We start from the raw sequence: 20,892 nt of genomic DNA on the forward strand, positions 1-20,892 counted from the left end.
TATCTGGCGTATAATACCATCTACCTAATATCTTATATGCATTCTCTTTTATTAGAACACATATGGAGGCTTTTTTTTACCTCCAGGCAAACCTTTCTCCACTCTGCATCAGTAAGCTCTTTGTCTAAGTCCCGTTCCCAGGCTAACATATATGGTAGTTTTACAAACTCCCCTCCCCTAATGTAAGCATAGAGTTTAGAAATCCCTTTCCCACCCAAATCTATGTCGCCCCACAGATTTTCAAATTTTTCATTAGTTGTTGGGCCTTCTTTCAACCCTTTCTCTTTTACACAGGGCCGTGCCTAGGGTCTCTGGCGCCCCCCTGCAGACTATCAGTTGGCGCCCCCCCTGCAGACTATCAGTTGGTGGCGGCCCCCCCCCCCCCCCCCCCCCCCGTGAAAATGATCGCTCACCACTTGCCACACTGACAGGAATTGTCAGCAATATTCTTAGAAACAAATTGCTATACATTGCAAAATAAGATAGCAGATGTAAATTCTCAAAGTGGACATATTCCAAACACTAAAATGAAAATAAAATGATTTTTTTCTACCTTTGTTGTCTGGTGACTTTCTTTTTCTGATCATGCTGGCCCAGTATCCGATTTTGCTGCTATCTGTCCTCTTAACTCCGTTTCCAGGGCTTCCTTTCCATTTATGTCTTTCCTTTCCTCCTTTCTTCTTCATTTCTGGTCCTCAGCTTCTGCCTATTTTCTTCATCCATGTGCAGTTTTTCTCCTCTCTTCCTTTTTCCTCATTTCATCTACTTCATCTTTCTTCCCTCCCCTCTATGTCCAGCAATTTCTCCTCTCTCCCTGAGTCCTGCCCTCCCATCCATGCTCCTCTGTCCCCTGCCCCCTCCATTCATCCTTTTCCAGCAATTCCCCTCTCTCCCTGAGCCCTGCCCTCCCAATCCATGCCCATCCATGCTCCTCTGTCCCCTGCCCCCTCCATTCATCCTTTTCCAGCAATTCCCCTCTCTCCCTGAGCCCTGCCCTCCCAATCCATGCCCATCCATGCCCCTCTGTCCCCTGCCCCCTCCATTCATCCTTTTCCAGCAATTCCCCTCTCTCCCTGAGCCCTGCCCTCCCAATCCATGCCCAACCATGCTCCTCTGTCTCCTGCCCCCTCCATTCATTCTTTTCCAGCAATTCCCCTCACTCCCTTCCATGACCCCCCCTCGCATCCATGCTCCTCTCTCTCCTCTCGCTCCCATGTCCCAGTTGGCCTGGCCTGGCCCGCCCTCTTCTCCCCTCCCCCTTCGCATCCATGCTCTCGTCTCTCCCCTGCCCTCCCGTTCCCATTGTTCAACTGCCCGCCCTCTTCTCTCCCCCCAACATCCCTTTTTTTTTTTTTTTTTCTTTTTAATTTACCTCCGTGGCGGTTCCGGCAGCGCAGCGTCAGTGAAGGAGGCGGCGCTGCGCTCCCGACGTCTCTAGCCTTCCCTTCGCTGTGTTCCGCCTTCTTCAGACGTCAAGGAAATGACGTCAGAAGAAGGCGGAACACAGCGAAGGGAAGGCTAGAGACGTAGGGAGCGCCGCCTCCTTCACTGACGCTGTGCTGCCAGAACCACCACAGAGGTAAATTTAAAAAGGAAAAAAAAAAGAAAAGGGATGTTGGGAGGGGGGGGAAGAGGGTGGGAAGTTGAACAGTGGGAGCGGGAGGGCGAGCGAGGTGAGCATGGTGCGGCGGCGCCCCCCAGAGGGAAGCGCCCCCCTGCCATGCTTACCTCGCTTACCGTGTTGGCACTGCCCTGCTTTTACAATATAATCTTTCACCTGGAGGTAGGCATATAAATCCGTCTCAGGCAAATCATAATCCTTTCTGAGAACCTCAAAGCTTTTAATTGAGCCATCATCCAAGAAATCCCTAAAGCGAATCAGCCCCTTTTGGAACCATGTGAGAAATACCCTACTCTCCCTCCCTCCTGGAAACCCAGGTTCTTGAGTTATCCAAGCATATGTAGATCTATTCTGGGTTCCCCTTAATTTCTTTTTAAGCATACCCCACAATGTCAGCAAGTGAGATAAAAATGGGTTCAAAGACATCTTCTTGTAATTAATCTCAGGAACGGATCCCCACAGTAGAGTGTCCAACCTCCCCCCCTGTACAAATATCTGCTCTAGCCTTGTTATTGGTGAAAGGTCCACGTTGCTCCCCAATCTGTTTTAACTGGGCCGCCCAATAATACCAAAGTATATTTGGCATACCCCTTCCGCCTTGTTCCACTGCCTTCCATAAGATTTTCTGTGACAGTCGGGCCTGGTGTCCTCCCCATACAAACCCACCCAGTTCTGCTTGTAATTTCCATATTTCCCCCTTGGGGACTAGAATTGGCAGAGTCTGAAACAAAAACAATAGCCTAGGCATAATGTTCATATTTATAGCTGCTATCCATCCCCACCAGGACAACCAACCCAATTTCCACCTGCTTAGATCCCTTTGTATTTCTTTAATAAGTGGGACATAATTCATTAAGTATAAGCTACTAAGGTCTCGCGGGATTCGTATACCCAGATATTGGAAGCTAGTAGCTACTACCCGAAATACAAAGTTCCTCCCCATCTGTTCCATCTCTTGATCAGATATTGAAATCCCCATTAATTCCGATTTGTCAAAGTTCACTTTAAAACCTGACAGTGTTCCAAATGAGTTCAATTCCCTTATAATTACGGGTAATGCCAATAGCGGAGATCCTATATAAAATAAAATATCATCAGCGAATAACGCGATTTTGTGTTCCCTCCCGCCCATCCGGACTCCTTTAACATCCCTTAACAATCTAATTCTTTCTGCAAGTGGTTCTATAGAAATAGCAAATAGTAGTGGGGACAAGGGACACCCCTGCCTTGTCCCCCTTTGGATATCAAATTGGCTAGACCAACCCCCATTTACTTTAATCCGAGCCACTGGCATTGTGTAGAGCCCTTTCACCCACCCCATAAAAGGTCTTCCCAATCCCATTTCTAACATGACCTCCCACAAATACTCCCATTCCACCCTGTCAAACGTTTTCTCCGCGTCGACCGTGAGCAGCGCCAAGTAATCCCCCCTTTTTTGTGCCCTCATGTGATATTTAAGGTACGCCTGATATTGTCAGCCACTTGTCTACGCGCTATGAATCCTGACTGGTCTTCATGAATAAGAGAGGGAAGAATTTCCTTCAGTCTCTCTGCCATAACTTTAGCTAATATCATAACGTCTATATTTAGCAAAGATATCAGCCTATAGGATCCACAGACCGTAGGATCCCGTCTAGGTTTTAATAAAACGGATATCCCAGCTTCTCGCATACTTAATGGCAAGCAAAAGTTCCAGTCTTTTCCTGTAAAAAGTGCAATTGCAGAATCTCCCTGTGGGCATCACTATATGGGAAGTTGGTGTGTGCTGTGTGAGTGTGGAGTAGCCTAGCGATTACAGCAGCAAGCTAGGAACTATAGAAGTCAGGGTTCAAATCCTGTTTCTTACTTTGATGCTCCTCATAACCTTGGGCAAAGTCACCTTCCATTGCCTCAGGTACAAACAGATTACGACAGGTAATTAAGCATTTTATTCAACTGTAAACTGTCTTGAGCTTAGATTTGGAAAGCTGAGCAATCAAATTCAACTAATAACCCAACATGAATCAAATGACAACTATACATGCTGGGGAATTTAAAAAAAAAAGTTAATAATGCTGACTTGGGGTTGAATGATAAGAAAAAAATTCCTATGACGACTTTATGCTGCTGCTATTAGTGATAAGGGATGGTAGCCCTTCAATTTTTTTTCTTTCTTCCTGCATGGCTTCACGGGGAAGCTGCTCCTCCTACAGCTCTGTTGCACATCAAATACCTCATTTCTGGGTATTTTGCTGCTGCTCTGTGGCTAAGCTGTTACTTTTTGAAACTGTGAACTTTTTAAAAATTGTATTTTATAATGTAATATCAACAGTCTTACTGAATCACTGAGCCCAGCTGCAGCTTGTCTTCACGTCTTCAATCAACTTCCTAGCACTCCAAAATCTTAGCAAGCATGAGAAAGGAAGCCGAGTAATACTTGGGCTTTTTTATGGAGTTGGCAAGTACCCTTGGACATGCTAATGCCACTTACGGGAAACTATGATTTTTGGATGTACTACTGTGGTGCCTTTTCCAGGAAAGTTTCAAACAGTAAGAAAAATAAACAAGGATATGCAGTCTTGTTGCTAAACAGGCTTCCGCTTTGCTAGAAACAGAACAACTAAATTAAGTGTAGGAGTAAAGACGTGTTTATTTAGGAAGATTCCCTGTGCGCACAAATTTGTTCTCTCTCCCTCTGCTGCTTTGAGGCATGATTTCAGCATTTGGACAACTCTAAGTGGAACATCTAAAAGTGGGTACTACTGGTGTCACTTTTTACACTCTGCTTATGTTGCTGCTGTTTAACTTAGGAACATAAGAACAGCCATACTGAGTCAGACCGATGGTCCATCTAGCCCAGTATCCTGCTTCCACAGGGGCCAATCTAGGTTACAAGTATCTGACATAATCCCAAATATTAGCAACATTCCATGCTATGAATCTCAGGGCAAGCAGTGGCTTCCCCATTTCTATCTCAATAGCAAACTATAGACTTTTTCTCCAGGAACTCATCCAAACCTTTTTTTTAAACCCAGCTATACTAACCTCTGTTACCACATCCTTTGGTAACACATTCCAGAGGAGTAGCCTAAAGGTTAGTGCAGTGACCTGAGAGCCAGAGGAACCTGATTCAATTCCCACTGCAGCACTTAATCCTCCACTGCACCAGGTACAAAATAACTACCTGTAAAAATAATATGTAAACCACTTTGATTATAACTACAGAAAGGCCAGTCCCCTTTCCCCAGTTATTTGCTGAGTGAAAAAATATTTTCTGCTATTCATTTAAAAAATATTAGCATGTAACTTGATTGAGTATTCCCTAGTCTTAGTACTTTTACCAAAGTACTTAATACTATACCTGCTCAGCCACTTCCCTCTCTCTTCTGCAAGCTTCTTCACACCCTGTACAATGTCCCCATTCTCCAGATGCTGGAAGGGCAGAGACCACTCTTGGTTAGCAGCTGGACCACTCCTCAAACCCCCTTCTCCTTTTGCCATACAGCCCAAAACATCTGCAATACAGGCAAGAGCACGGGCAGCAATACCAGGGTCCTCAGCAATAGAAGCCACTGCAAAATAAAGAAAAAGATCATTGGAAGATACCAACATGAATCAGCAAATCATAGATCCATAGCTGACCTGAGGGTTGACAACTGATTCAGGTCAACCCCATCAAGCTGACCCAATTCTTAACCCAAAACTCTCTGTTAATAATAAATGTATGTTCCCTTCCATTTCCCACATCCATGATGAATTGTAAGCCACATAGAGCCCGCAAAGAGGTGGGATAATGTGGGATACAAATGCAATAAAAAATAATAATGTATGGACCCACAGTTACAATTTTTCTATAAGTTCATAGTTGCAAAACCAGAACAAGATAGGTTGCCCTGAAACTGCTGACAATCCTAGCTGAGATTAATCAAAGCTTGCTTTTTGTTTCTATGATGGTGTCACTAAATGTCTCATCTGGATGCTGTGTGCCCCAGTAGTTAATTCAGCCACTGATGGTTATACACTGCAGGGTTACCACTAGCTATGGTATCTGTATAATATGTGGGAGTGTTCAGGTAGATGTCTTCCCTTCTGGAAATGACCACGGGAGACAAGAAAACATGATATTTCAGGCAAGAATATAAATCCCCTAGTCTGGGAAGGAAAATTTAATTTTGCCTCTTTTCTGCTGTCCTAAGACAGATACATAGTAACATAGTAGATGACGGCAGAAAAAGACCTGCATGGTCCATCCAGTCTGCCCAACAAGATAAACTCACATGTGCCATTTCTTGTGTATACCTTACCTTGATTTGTACCTGTCTTTTTCAGGGCACAGACCGTATAAGTCTGCCCAGCACTATCCCCGCCCCCGGCTCTGGCACAGACCATATAAGTCTGCCCAGCACTATCCCCACCTCCCAGCCACCAGCCCCGCCTCCCACCACCGGCTCTGGCACAGACGGTATAAGTCTGCCCAGCACTATCCCCACCTTCCAACCACCAGCCCTGCCTCCCACCACCGGCTAAGCTTCTGGGGATCCCTTCCTTCTGAGCAGGATTCCTTTATGTTTATCCCACGCATGTTTGAATTCCGCTAGCGTTTTCCTCTCCACCACCTCCCGCAGGAGGGCATTCCAAGCATCCACCACTCTCTCCGTGAAAAAATATTTCCTGACATTTTTCTTGAGTCTGCCCCCCTTCAATCTCATTTCATGTCCTCTAGTTCTACCTCCTTCCCACCTCCGGAAAAGGTTTGTTTGCGGATTAATACCTTTCAAATATTTGAACGTCTGTATCATATCACCCCTGTTTCTCCTTTCCTCCAGGGTATACATGTTCAAGTCAACAAGTCTCTTGTCCAGAGCTCAACCAGCCCTATGTTCCAGGCCTTAAAGGACTGGGCCCTGGATACCAAACCAGTTGGATCAAGGATAAAAGGAATAATTCTTTCTCTAAGGCAGGGGGCCTTGGAGGGAAGAAATTCCAGGATTTAAGTGAAGGACGTCCTCGTTCTGATTACCTGTCTGGCTAGGGTCAGTATTCAGAGTCAGAATGCTGGCCTGCCAGATTAGGGTCCTGGCAGGCAAGGGTCCTACAGGACTGAAGAATCTGGATGAATGACCACATAGGCTAAGCCTCCCCAACCTGAACAGCAAACTTACCTGCCTGCCAAACCCACTGCCTCTCTCCTCCCATCCACCCCTGGTCTGCAAAAGTTTCGCTCCCTCCCGCTGCATTGCTGCTACCGGACACATGCTCATATACAATTATAGAAGAGCGCAGGACCCGGCTCTCTGCAGCGCCGCTAGCGTTTCTTATGCCGGTCCTGGAAGTTTACATCAGAAGAGGCAGAACCATCACAGGAAGCACTAGCGACGCTGTAGAGTCGGGTCCCGCGCGCTCTTCTATCACTGCTTATTAGCACGGGACCGGTGGCAGAGATGCAAGAAGAAGGAAGACTGAAGTGCTGCAGTTGCAGGTGGCAGGAACTGCAGCCGACTGCACACAAGATGGGGCAACAGCCAATGACGAACTGAGACACGCAGGGTAACGGTCACCGCCACCCCCTCAGGCCCAACAGGAGCCAGCTGACCGGCGCAGACACAATCCCCGATCTGCGATCCAGTCGCGAAGCCAAGGCACCACCAATACAGCGAACGTACAGGCGATCAAATCAATGCAGAAAACCGGCGGAGGTGGTGTTGGAAAAAACAGAAGGTGATAGCTAACAGCTGGGAGGGACTAAATAGTGATGGAGTGTAGAGGAGAGAGACAGAGAGACAATGGGCATTGCAGGCACTGCTGGATGATAGGGGTATGAGGTATGTGGAGAACAAGGAGATTTTGGTTGCAGGGAGAGACAGAGAGGAGGTGAGAGAGGCAGAAGTAAAACTGCATGGGGGGGGAGGAAGAAGGGGCAATGCTGGATGGTGGGGGTAAGGGAAAGAGACAGAGATGAGATACTTTATGGTGGTAGGGGTGAGAAAGAGACACAAAAGAGGGGATGCAGGATGGCAGGTGTGAGAGAAAGAAGAGAGGTAATGCTGGATGGTAGTGGGAGAGTGAGAGAGAAGATACTGGGGATTGCATGGTGATAGAAATAGAAAGAGGAGATGCTGGATGACAGGGGTAGAGAGGGGAGATGCACTGCTGGTGGTGGTGGGAGAAAGAGAGACAGGAAACATGCTGGATGGCAGGTGATAGAAACAGAAAAGGAGGAGATGCTAGATGGCAGAGGTAAGGAGAGAGGAGACGCTGAATGACAGTGGAGAGATGAAGAAGCTAGTGAAAGACTGAGGAATAAGAGAAAGGAGAATGGTAGGGCCAGAGTGAGAAAAAGAGATGAAAACCTATAGGTAGGTGCAGTAAAAAAAAAAAGGGAGATGGAAGACACGATAATATGAGTGAAATCTGAATGGCTAGGTAACAAAAAATAGAAGAAAGCTGAAAGGAACAGATTAGTGTTGATGTTAGTTGTTATGGAAGAGGTGAAGAAGACAGAAGAGAAAAAAATGGCACTTGGACAGGAGACCCATGGAAAGAGATTTAAAAGAAAACAGAGAAGCAGTAACCAGAGACCAGGACCAACACAATTAGAACGGGCAGACAGCAAAGGTAAAAAAAAGAATTTTATTTTTAATTTAGGATGAAGTAATGTGGCAGCCATGTTAGTCCACTTTAAAAGTTAATAAATAGTTACAAAAATTTAAAGAAAAATAAGGTGACACCTTTGTATTGGATTAAATACATTGTTGTGACTAGCTTTCGGAGATCAAAACCTAATTCTCCAGGTCAGGACAGTATGCTCATTCTGACTTAAAGGAGTTTTTGGCCTCTGAAAACTAGCCAAAAAGTCAAATAAGAAGATATCAGCTTATTTTTTGGTTTTGTTTTATTTGCTAATTTTGGTCGTTAATAAAAGGAGCTCATTGTGAACACTATCCACCCTAAAAAGGGTGTTTTGTGGCTGTAAATGAGAATTGTGATATTATGATCCCTTGTTTCATATTGTTGACGGTCTGCATTTTCCGTATGGTGGTATATTGGTGTATTAGGTCTGCCCAGTGTAATATTTATGGTACAGTAAAGTTATGAGTGTGTTTTTTGCACAAAGTTGTGCATAGTGTTTTGCAGTTGAGCAATTGTGCTTAGAATATGCTTTGAGCAACCACTTTAGTCTTTGACATAAGATACATATCTAATATCTAAATTTAATAAAAGGTATTAATTGTGATTATTTTATTTTTACTTTTTTTTTCTGTGTGTTGTCAGACAATTATGGATGTAAACCCTGCCCCTGGCCCCCCCCCCTAACCCCCCCCCCTTAGCCTCCCCAAACAGTTGGGCCACCGACCGCCTATGAATGACCAACTTGGTTTAGTAGTCTTTTTTACCCCTGGAGATTCAGGGAGCCTGAGAGATGTGACTGGGAGAAATTAGGAAGAGTGCCTACTCTGATGTTCCTCTTGGGTGCAAGAAAACCTGAGAATAAGGAAGGAGTTTGGAGTGTGAAAATGCCATGAGATATCTTGCAGGCCAGAAGAGAGAATTTTGGAGTGTCTTTCAGGTGAGAGGAGTGAATTCCTGACAGTGGGACTGAAGTAAGGGTAGGGGTAGTGCATTTGATTTACCACCTTTCTGTGGTACAATCAAAGCAGTTTACATCTATTACTCATATACTTTCTCTGTCCCTAGTAGACAGAATCTAAGAAGAGGGTTCCTGTCACTTTAATCAGGGAAAGTTAGAGGATGCATGGAGAAATCATAGATATGGAGAGAAGAGATAAGATAATGGATAGTTTACCTGTTGCCTACTTTAATTTTTTTGCTGTGAAAGGAACAGTTTCTATTTCATTTTAAATCATCCAGTAAAGAGGTTACTTTCTATATAGAGTGAAAACCTGGCCTTGTGGTTTAAATGTAAAATGCATTGTTTGAAATTTGTTGATAGTGACATCTAATGGTTACATATATTATCACACTTACATTGGAGTTTACTAAGCTGCTAGCACGGATGGCTATGCACTAGCGCCGACACAGCTCATTCACTTTGAATGGGCTGTGTTGGCAATGTCACGCAGAAGCCGCTAACGCAGCTTAGTAGGCAGATCCCCTTAGTTTCATCTTTAAGGGTGTGCAGACTAAAAAAATTAATTTTGTTTAATTTTCCATGTTTATGGGATTTTTTTTTCATTTTGTGGGCAGTCTCATCAATATTTAATGTACATATACCCTATCAGTCAAAAGTGAATAACAGGGCATATTACTGATCAGCATTGCACACTATTTGAGCAATAGCATACACTATTGATGACAGAGAAAAAAATCCAAAATTTTGGTGAGTTTTTCCTGTGTTAGTTAAAAAAATGGCAGGAAACAACATGACAAATATCACTGAAATTTGCAAGTCATTTTAAATGAATACACATCCCTATTCATTTTATTATTTGTTAGAAACCAGTGGAAGGTTTGGGAACTGCTCCACTGAAACCACCCTCTCCTCTCTCTCCTCAGGTCAGAGACACACATACAAGTTTACAAAGAAACACATACATGCAAGTGCTCACATGTAGAGGGGCTGAAAAGATTTCCATAAGCCATGCTCTGCATACTTTCCTCAATTGTTATCTACAGCCAAAACCTGGACCTGATCTGACTTTATTTGAGGACTGAAGAGAGTATATAGACGTATACCATGTAAAGTGTTGACTGAACATAGAGAGACAGAGAGCTATCATGTAAAGTGCCAAGAGAGGACCTGCTGAGGGGAGGAAAACTTAACTGGTGTATCTTACCTCTGGAAATTACAATCAAACTTGGAAAAAGGTAAACTTGGGGTTCAATAGGTAGTTTCATTGTCCTTTTTTTGTTAAATTACTCTACTTATTTAGCAAAGTCAGTTTAGACATAGTGCAGTCTATTAAGTCCCTGTTAGGGTTTTATATAAATAGTGTTTTAGAGTTTAGTTTAGTATTTTACGTTGCATTTTAGGGCTTGGCATAACATCAGTTTAGAGCACAGATACCAGTTGAGGGAAGCCTCTGTTTAGTGTTCTCGTCAATCCTCCTTATTGCGGGTAAAGGCCAAGGCAGAGAAGCTCGCATCCTGGAGATGAATATGTGGCTGTACAGATGGTGTTATCAGGAGCATTTTGGCTTCCTGGACCATGGGAAGCTTTTCCAAGGGCTGAGATGGTGTCCATCTATCAAAGAACAGAAGAAGTATCTTCAGCAGCAGACTGGCTAACCTATTGGAAAAGGGCTTTGAAACTAGAATCGTTGGGGCAGGTTGATCAAAGCCCCCAGGTAAGTACAAGCCCTCGGGTAAGCGAAGCATTAAATGCAGTATATACGAATGCCTAAAGAATGGGAAATAAGGTTTTAGATCATGAGGCTGTGATGGAAGAGGCCGATTGGATTTAGTGGTGATCACAGAGGACATGGTTCACAAAGAACATGACTGGGATATAGTTATACTGGGCTATAATCTGTTCAGGAAAGACAGGGTAGGAAGAAAGGAGGGGGAGTGGCATATGTAAAAGATAATATTAAAGGCCACACAATGCAGAACCTAAAGGGTAAGGAAGAGGGCACTGTGCGTCAAGTCTGGAAAGAGGGAATGGAAAAATGTATTTACATTGGCATGATATACAGGCCTCATTCACAGACAGAAGAAATAGCGATTTAATTGAAGACATTCAAAATATAACTGTAAAAGGGGATGTACTACTAATAGGTGATTTTAAAATGCCAGATGTTGATTGGGGTTTCCCTCCTGTAGGGTCTTTTAGAAGCAGGGAGATCCTGGATTCTCTACAGGGGTTGGTAATGGAACCCACAAGAGATAGGGCCATACTAGACTTGGTGCTTATTAATGGGGAGAGTGTTTCTGATGTTAAGTACATAAGTACATACAAAAGTGTTTGCCATACTGGGACAGACCGAAGGTCCATCAAGCCCAGCATCCTGTTTCCAACAGTGGCCAATCCCAGGTCACAAGTACCTGGCAAAATCCCAAAAATAGTACAATGCATTTTATGCTGCTTATCCTAGAAATAAGCAGTGGATTTTCCCCCAAGTCCATTTAATAAGGGTCTATGAACTTTCCTTTAGGAAGCCAGCCAAACCTTTTTAAACCCCACTAAGCTAACTGCCTTTACTACATTCTCTGGCAACGACTTCCAGAGTTTAATTACACAATGAGTGAAGAAATATTTTCTCAGATTTGTTTTTAAATTTACTACTTTGTAGCTGCATTGCGTTCCCCCTAGTCCTAGTATTTTTGGAAAGAATAAAAAAATGAAGCACATTTGTAATTCTGAATTCAAACTTACAAAACCGAATTTTCTTTTTAAGACTAAAAGTATGGACTTTAAACAGGCTCCTGAGCAGTGCAGGAAAGCTATCTATATGTATAATTTGTACCTTCAAAGTTCTCTGGCTGGCTGGCTGGGTTCGTAACATCCTGACGTCAGGAAGCCCCCAGCATCCTTTCCCTCTCACTGACCCGCCCTCACGTAAAGACGAAATGACGTCAGAGGGCGGGACACTGAGAGGGAAGGGAACACTGGAGGCGAGCTGACGTCAGGATTTTACGAACCCAACTGAAGGCAGCAACTGAATGCTGGAGGCGATGAGAGCAACCTGTCTGCAGGGAACGATGCAGATGACACGAGCCTGACCAGCCTGCATGGAACGCTGGAGGCAACGTGAGACCAACCTGCCTGAGGTAAGATGGATGGCTTACAGGAAAGAATGCTGGATATTAATGGGATGGTAGGGCAGAGGGCAGGGCACAGGTGAATTGCTGCAGATGGATGGGATGGCAGGGCAGGGAAGAAGCAAAATGTTGGATATTAATGGGGCCGGGGCGGGAGGACAGGGAAGAAGCAAAATGCTGGATATTAATGGGATGGGAGGGCAGGGTACAGGAGGGCAGGACATAGGAGAATCACTGCACATGGATGGGATGGGAGGAGAGGGGAGGGAAAAATTACTGGACATGCAGGGGACAGAGGAGAAGCAGAGGCACACTCCAACGTACTGTACATCTCAAGCAATAAGCAGAGACACACTCCAACGTGGTGCACATCACATGGCTCCAAAAAGAACACTAACTGCTGAGAAGCAGGCTGAAGGTAAATGGAGAAGAGCTGAAGCACAATGAAAAAGGCGTGCAGCTCTGAGACGAAAAGGGACGTGAAAGTCAACAAGCCACTGCAAGGAAAAGGTCCAGGGTACGAAAGATGAGTGATGAGGAAAGCGAAAGCAACAGACAAAGAAACACCGATTTCGAAAGGAACAGAATTGCTCAAATGACGGATGAGTAAACACACAGAACAAGGTGGACTGCTATACAATGCAAAAGATTTCAAGAAATGACGGATGAACAAAGAGCAACAAATAGAAAAAGGACAGCAGATTTACAACGGCAAAGAATAGAATCGCAGGAAACGGAGGGGACGGCAGGGCACAGGAAAATCGTTGCACATGGAGGGGAGCTCAGAATCGCGGGATACAGAGGGGAGGGGAGGGAAGAATTGCTGGACATGGAGGGGAGGGCAGGGGAGACAGGAGAAATTGCTTCAACAGAGCATTAAAAACAATCACCATTACAAGATAGCGTTGCTAGCGCCCGTTTCATTTTTTTGAGAAACGGGACTTTTTAAAAAACTAATATATCTATATTACATAGATTTATGGGCTCTGCCTGTAGTGAACTGCTTTAAAAATTGGCTTTTGTCTCTTGGCTGATGGTTTTCTAACCTTGTTATGAAGGTCAAGCTGCTAGTAGGCACCAAAGGTTCACTGCAGTCTTTAAATTATGACCTAAGTTTTATATTATGTGATCTTGATTCATGATTCAAGCTATAGCCAAGGCAGCTGCAGGGTGATGCAGGAAACCTAATTTTAGTGCGTGCCTATATCTTTACTGAAGACAGAGTTATGGAGTGTGCTCATTATGTGCTGTGACTTTTACAGCAAGAAGAAAATCTCTCATCTAATACCTGCAGCACATCTCCTTACTGTGGCATCCAAAGACAACTGTTAAAATCATACACAGATTTGTTTAATATATGCAATGGCAGTGTCTGTATGAAACAAGGAGATTGCAGAATTGTCCTATTGTTGCAGTTGTTGTCTCTCTCCTGTTGGGGGTTTGTGTGTGATCTGCTGCTTGCTGTACTGGTTATGTAACTGTCAGCTTATTGTGTTGCTGAGATATTACTAATAAAGGAATTCTTCCTTGCCGGTCAGTCATGGCGCAGCCTTTATGGAATAAACTATAGTGTACTGAATGATTGATTATACTGTTACAGTTGAGATACTTTTGTGTTGAAAACAATTGCTGAATTTTAACTACAGTCCAGTTTCAATATGGAGGTCAGTAAGAGGACCAGATGTCTAATATGTAACAGGAACAGTACAGCTCATATAGTCAACACTTCCACAGCCAACAGACCTATATTTGATGAAGAGGTGGCAGGGTTGGACTAGTTTTATATATGTTTGCATTTTTTTAAGTGGCTTTTTAAGTCAGTCTTTTTTTTTTTTTTTTTTTTTAAGTATATCGTCCATGTGAGGAATTGCAGTGAAATATGGTAAAGTTTGTTTCTATTATGCACTTTTCAATACAGTTTTGGACATATTACTCTGGTAGACGTTTGCTTCCAAATTCTATAAATGATGCCTTATAGAATAGGGTCTGTTACACGTGTAACATAGGGGTCCCTTTACAAAGGCAAGTTAGCGCTTTTAGCACATGCTAAAAATAAGCATGCACGAAATGCTAGAGATGCCCATATATTCCTATGGGCGTATCTAGCGTTTCTCGCTCATTAAAAACACTAATGAGCCTTTGTAAAAGGTCACCATAATTAGCCAGTTGGTGCTAAATTGGCACTTAGACAGAAGTACCAATAATTGGCATTAACAAGCACTAACTGGCACTAATTAGTAGTTGCACGGGTAACTGACTTAAGCCCCCATTCTGTAAACTGGTAGGTGATCACCGGAAGGTTTGGCTTAATATTAAGATATGTGTGGAGAGGGTTCATTCAAAAGTGAAGATTCTAGACTTCAAAATAACTTTGTTCAGATGAGGGATTACCTCAAGGAATTGTTGTCTGGATGGGAACATCTGGAAGAAGTTGGAAAGCAATGGGCAAAACTGAAAGGAGCTATTGTAAGGGCAACAAACCTTTTTGTAAGGAAAGTAAACAAAAGTAAGAGGAAAAGGAGGCCACTTTGGCTCTCAAAAGTAGTAGCTGAAAAAGTAAGGAAAAAGAGGTTAGCCTTTATAAACTATAAGAGATCACAGGAAGAGGAAGACAGGCGACAATATCTGGAAAAGCTAAGAGAAGCTGGTAGGGTAGTCAGGAAAGCAAAGATGCAAATGGAAGAAAAATAGCCAATGCGGTAAAATGGAGGACAAGACACTTTTTTTTTTTTTTTTTTAAGATATGTTAGTGATAGGAGGAAGTGCAAAAGTGGCATTGTGAGGTTCAAAGGTGAAGGGAAGAATTATGTAGAAGCTGATAAAGATAAGGTAAAATTATGTATAATCATACCTGATAATTTTCTTTCCATTAATCATAGCTGATCAATCCATAGACTGGTGGGTTGTGTCCATCTACCAGCAGGTGGAGATAGAGAGCAAACTTTTGCCTCCCTATATGTGGTCATGTGCTGCCGGAAACTCCTCAGTATGTCGATATCAAAGCTCCATCCGCAGGACTCAGCACTTAGAGAATTACACCCACGAAGGGACACTCTGCCCAGCTCACCACCGCCGAAACGGGGGAGGGGAATTAACCCAGCTCATCCCCACACAAGTGGGGGAGGGGAATCCGTCCAGCTCATCCCCGCGGAGCGGGGGAGGGACAACCACACCCGCCGATGCGGGGGGATCTGGCTTATCCTGCAACCGCAACCGCGGGAGGAGCTGACTGACCCTAACACCCGCCGAAGCGGGAGGGGTACAAAGCTGCCCTACAGCCGCACGAAGCGGTAGGGAGTGCCGGCAGAATTTATGTCTCAATCCAGCCCCGTAAAACGGAGGGGAGAGGAATGCAGCAGCTCACTGTAACACAAACTCGTCTCAACTCTTGAAGAATCCAAGTGAAAGAAGAACTTGAACACGAAGTCCTCCTGAAGTAACTGAAGGCTAAACTTGAACCTAAAATTCAACCAGAATATAAACAGTACAGATATCTGGGAGGGGCTATGGATTGATCAGCTATGATTAATGGAAAGAAAATTATCAGGTATGATTATACATAATTTTACCTTCCATATCATCAAGCTGATCAATCCATAGACTGGTGGGATGTACCGAAGCAGTACTCACCCAGGGCGGGACATAGAAATCCCTGACCTCAACACTGAAGCTCCAAACCGGGCCTCCGCCCGTGCAGCCACAGTCAAACGGTAATGCTTGGAGAATGTATGAGCCGAAGCCCATGTTGCCGCCTTGCATATCTCTTCCAAGGAGACGGATCCGGCCTCCGCCTGAGCTCTCGTGGAGTGAGCCTTCAGCTGGATAGGCGGCACCTTCCCCGCGGCCACATAAGCCGCTGCAATGGCTTCCTTGACCCATCTTGCCACTGTAGGCTTAGCAGGCTGCAGACCCTTACGAGGACCTGCAAACAGGGCAAACAGATGATCCGATTTCCGGAAATCATTGGTCACTTCCAAGTATCTGATGATGACTCGTCTCACATCCAGATATTCAAGAGCGGAGTACTCCTCTGGGTAGTCCTCCCTACGAAAGGAAGGGAGACAGAGCTGCTGATTCACATGGAAGCGAGAACCAATCTCGGGCAGGAAGGAAGGCACTGTGCGAATAGCCACTCCTGCCTCAGTGAACTGCAGAAAAGGCTCTCGACATGAGAGCGCCTGGAGCTCGGAAACTCTTCTGGCTGAAGTGATAGCCACCAAAAAGACTGCTTTCAACGTCAGGTTTTTCAGAGATGCCCTCGACAAGGGTTCCAAAGGCGGCTTCTGCAATGCTCTTAGCACCAGGTTGAGATTCCACGCAGGCACCACTGAGTGCAGAGGAGGGCGCAGGTGATTAACTCCCTTGAGAAAGCGCACCACATCTGGCTGCGAAGCCAGGGAAGCACCCTTCAGGCGGCCCCTGAAGCAAGCCAGAGCCGCTACCTGGACTTTAAGGGAACTGAGCGACAGGCCTTTCTCCAGACCTTCTTGCAGGAACGCCAACACTGAAGAAATTGGAGCAGTGAAGGGAGAAAGTGAGCCTGCTTCACACCATGCTGCAAAGATACGCCAAACCCTGGCGTAAGCAGTAGAAGTAGAGCGCTTCCTCGCTCTCAGCATAGTGGCGATGACCTTGTCTGAGAAGCCCTTCTTCCTCAGACGCTGCCGCTCAATAGCCAGGCCGTAAGACCAAAGGGAGAGGGATCCTCCATCACCACGGGACCCTGATGTAACAGGCCCTGCTCCACTGACAGCCGCAGAGGAACGTCGACTGAGAGCCTGATCAAGTCCGCATACCAGGGACGTCTGGGCCAATCCGGACCCACCAGGATTACCCTGCCGGGATGCTTTGCCACCCGGTCTAGCACCCTGCCCAACATGGGCCAGGGCGGGAACACATAGAGGAGCTCTTGTGTCGGTCACTGTTGGAGAAGAGCATCTACTCCCAGGGATCGAGGGTCCCGTCCTCTGCTGAAAAAGCGCAGCACTTGGCAATTGGCTGATGACGCCATCAGATCTAGGCTCGGCTGGCCCCAGCGCTTCGTGATGTCCAAGAACGCCTGAGCAGATAGTTGCCACTCTCCGGGCTCCAAGGTATGGCGACTGAGAAAGTCCGCCTTGACATTCATGACTCCGGCAATGTGGGCCGCTGAAAGCTGCTCCAGGTTCGCTTCCGCCCACTGGCAAAGACTCATAGCCTCCTTGGCTAGAGGGGCGCTCTTGGTACCTCCCTGGCGGTTGATATAGGCCACAGCCGTGGCATTGTCCGACAGGACCCGTACAGGCTTCAACACCAGTACCGGGATGAACTCCAATAACACCAACCGAATGGCTCTGAGTTCCAGGAGGTTGATAGACCACTTGCCTCTGCAGGAGACTAGAGCCCCTGCGCTGTCCTTCCCAAGCAGTGGGCTCCCCAGCCCATCAAAGAGGCGTCTGTCGTGACGACAATCCACTCTGGGGTCACCAGAGGCAATCCTGCAGACAACTTGTCTGTCTGCGTCCACCAGCTCAGCGCCTTGCGCACTGCTGGGTCCACGGGAAGGCGCACAGCATAATCCTCCGACATCGGAGTCCAGCGCAGCAGCAGAGAAAGCTGTAGTGGTCTCATATGAGCCCTGGCCCAGGGCACTACTTCCATCGTGGCCGTCATAGAGCCCAACAGCTGCACGTAGTCCCAAGCCCGAATAGGAGAGGCTACTAGGAACTAGTCCACCTGAGCCTGAAGCTTGACAATCCGATTGTCTGGCAGGAACACTCTGCCCACTTGGGTGTCGAATCGAACTCCCAGATACTCCAGGGACTGAGTCGGGCGCAGCTGGCTCTTCTTCCAGTTGATGATCCATCCCAGGGAGCTCAAAAGAGCAACTACCCGGTCCATAGCTTTGCCGCACTCTGCATAAGAGGGGGCTCGGATCAACCAGTCGTCCAGATAAGGATGGACTTGTACTCCTTCCTTTAGCCGGAAGGCCGCTATGACCCCCATTACTTTGGAAAAGGTCCGCGGAGCAGTAGCCAACCCGAAAGGGAGGGCTCTGAACTGGAAGTGTCATCTCAGGACTGTAAAACGCAGAAAGCGTTGGAGAGGAGGCCAGATGGGAATATGCAGGTACGCTTCCTTGATGTCCAAGGAAGCCAAGAACTCTCCTGCCTTCACTGCCGCTATAACAGAGCGGAGAGTCTCCACGCGAAAGTGCCTCACTTTCCAGGCCCGATTGACCCCTTTGAGGTCGAGGATAGGCCGGACAGAACCTCCTTTCTTTGGAACCACAAAGTAAATGGAGTAACGTCCCTTGCCAATCTGATTTTTTGGCACCGGAACGACCGCACCCAGGCGGATCAGGTTGTCCAAGGTCTGCTGCACTACCACAGCTTGACCGGAGACTTGCAGGGAGAGAGTACAAACCCGTCTCTTAAGGGTTGGCAGAACTCTAGCTTGTAGCCGTCTCTGATGACTTCCAGCACCCACGCGTCTGAAGTTATAGTGGTCCACTCGCCCAGAAACGAGGACAGCCGTCCTCCAATCTGCACTGGGGCGTGGACCAAGGCCCCGTCATTGGGTACGAGACCCTGGGGGAGGACCGGAGGGAGCACCTCCGGGACGGCGGTCTCTGCGAAAGGAATGCTGCTTGGGGGAGAAATTCCTCTTGAAGGAAGAGGGGGCAGAGGAACCCGACTTGCCCGGGCGGTACCGACAGGCTTCCTGCAACCGTCCTCTGGAGGTACCGGGACGAGTACTATCCCGAGCCCTGACCTCTGGTAATTTCTTGCCCTTAGACGTGCCGAGATCGGTCACGATTTTGTCCAGCTCGACCCCAAAGAGCAGCTTGCCTTTAAAAGGCAATCTAGCCAGGCGGGAATTAGAGGCGTGGTCAGCAGACCAATGTTTCAGCCAAAGCCACCGCCGCGCAGAGACTGTCTGAGCCATGCCTTTAGCTGAGGCTCTCCAGACATCATACAGCAAGTCTGCCAAATAGGCTAAGCCCGATTCCAGGGCCGGCCAATCAGCCCTCAAGGAATGATCCGAGGGGGAAGCCCGCTGCACCATAGTCCGGCACGCCCTGGCCACATAGGAGCCGCAAACTGAGGCCTGCAAACTTAAAGCAGCTGCCTCAAAGGACGACCTTAAGGCCGCCTCCAATCTTCTGTCTTGGGCGTCCTTTAGGGCCGTGCCACCTTCCACCGGCAACGCCGTTTTCTTAGTCACCGCAGTGATTAAAGAATCCACGGTAGGCCACAGATAGGCCTCACATTCACTCACAGCCAAAGGATAGAGGCGGGACATAGCCCTAGCCACTTTAAGGCTCGTTTCCGGGACATCCCATTGAGCCGCAATTAAGGTGTGCATGGCATCATGCACGTGGAAGGTTCTAGGCGGGCGCTTCGTCCCCAGCATAATGGCAGAGCCAACAGGGGCTGAGGGAGAGACGTCCTCCGGAGAGGAAATCTTCAAAGTGTCCATGGCCTGTAACAACAGGTTGGGCAAAACCTCTGGGCTAAAAAGCCGCGCTGCAGAGGGGTCATCCGCTCCTCCGAGCGGGGATCTATCTCCTCCAAGGAATCCGCAAAGGATCGTTGGGAGACCTCAGACACGCTGCCCTCATCTACATCGGAAGAGACAAAGTCCTCCAAGGCCTGGAAATCAACCCGAGGGCGTTTACCTCTGGGAACCTCAACCTCTTTATCAGAAGAGGGAGCAGGGGCAGCGTTTTGCATGAGGAAAGCCTGATGCAGCAGCAAAACAAACTCGGGGGAGAAACCCCCCAGACTGTGCACTTCCGCAGCCTGGGCAACAGCCCTAGACGCACTCTCAACCGGCGCTCGCAATAGCGGGGGAGAGACATGCTGCGCATCCAAAATGGCGTCCGGCGCGAAACTCCGCGAAGGAGCCGCGCGGGAAGAACGGCGCTTAACTTTAGCCGCTTTTGTGCCGTCGCCCAAATTAAGGGCGTTCATGGCATTGTCTCCAACCTCAAGGGCGGCCCACGAAGAAGCCGTCCGAGTCGCGTGGCCGGCCAAGATGGCGGAGGCGAGGAGCGGGGGATGGGCGATTATGGCGGGAAAAAACCGCCACGCCGGAGGAACGACCGGGACATTCATCGGTCACTAAACTGTCACCCATCAAGGGCAAATCAGGTTGTAAAACCCCCGCATCCCCTCTAGAAGCGCTCCAGCGATCCGGGGAGCGACCCTTTGCGCCCTCGCCCTCCGACGCCATTGCCACGAGGAGAAGAATCGGGGAACCCCCTGCCCGCTATAAAAAGGTAAAATTACCTGCTTGCCGCTCCGAGCTGTAACGAACTGGTGTCCCAGTGAGTAGCTGCAATGAACGTTTAAAGAAACGTCGAATTAAACGCCTTTAAAGACGTTTAAAAATTTTTTTTTTTTTTTTTAAACGGAGCCAGCGGGAGGGGGGAGAAAAGGAGGGACCTGGCACCACCAGGTTTGCACTTGCTCAAAAGAGCCCTCAACCCAGGCCTCAACAAAACCTAAGGATTAGGCTTGGAGGCCTAGCCAGAGCTGCTGCTGTGTGTGACCACCACCTGCTGAGATAGAGAACATACTGAGGAGTTT

At 46.9% G+C, this 20,892-nt stretch overlaps 1 protein-coding gene across 1 annotated transcript in view; it reads right to left on the minus strand.

Annotated features, from left to right (window-relative positions):
- FCSK (fucose kinase) overlaps positions 1 to 20,892 on the minus strand; it is a 394,768-nt gene that overhangs the window by 118,555 nt on the left and 255,321 nt on the right. The window contains 1 exon segment of the mRNA XM_030203610.1: positions 4,962 to 5,172. Within this exon segment, the coding sequence (XP_030059470.1) occupies positions 4,962 to 5,172 (211 nt within the window).

The sequence above is a fragment of the Microcaecilia unicolor genome, chromosome 5 (assembly GCF_901765095.1).
Source record: "Microcaecilia unicolor chromosome 5, aMicUni1.1, whole genome shotgun sequence".
NCBI lineage: Eukaryota > Metazoa > Chordata > Amphibia > Gymnophiona > Siphonopidae > Microcaecilia > Microcaecilia unicolor.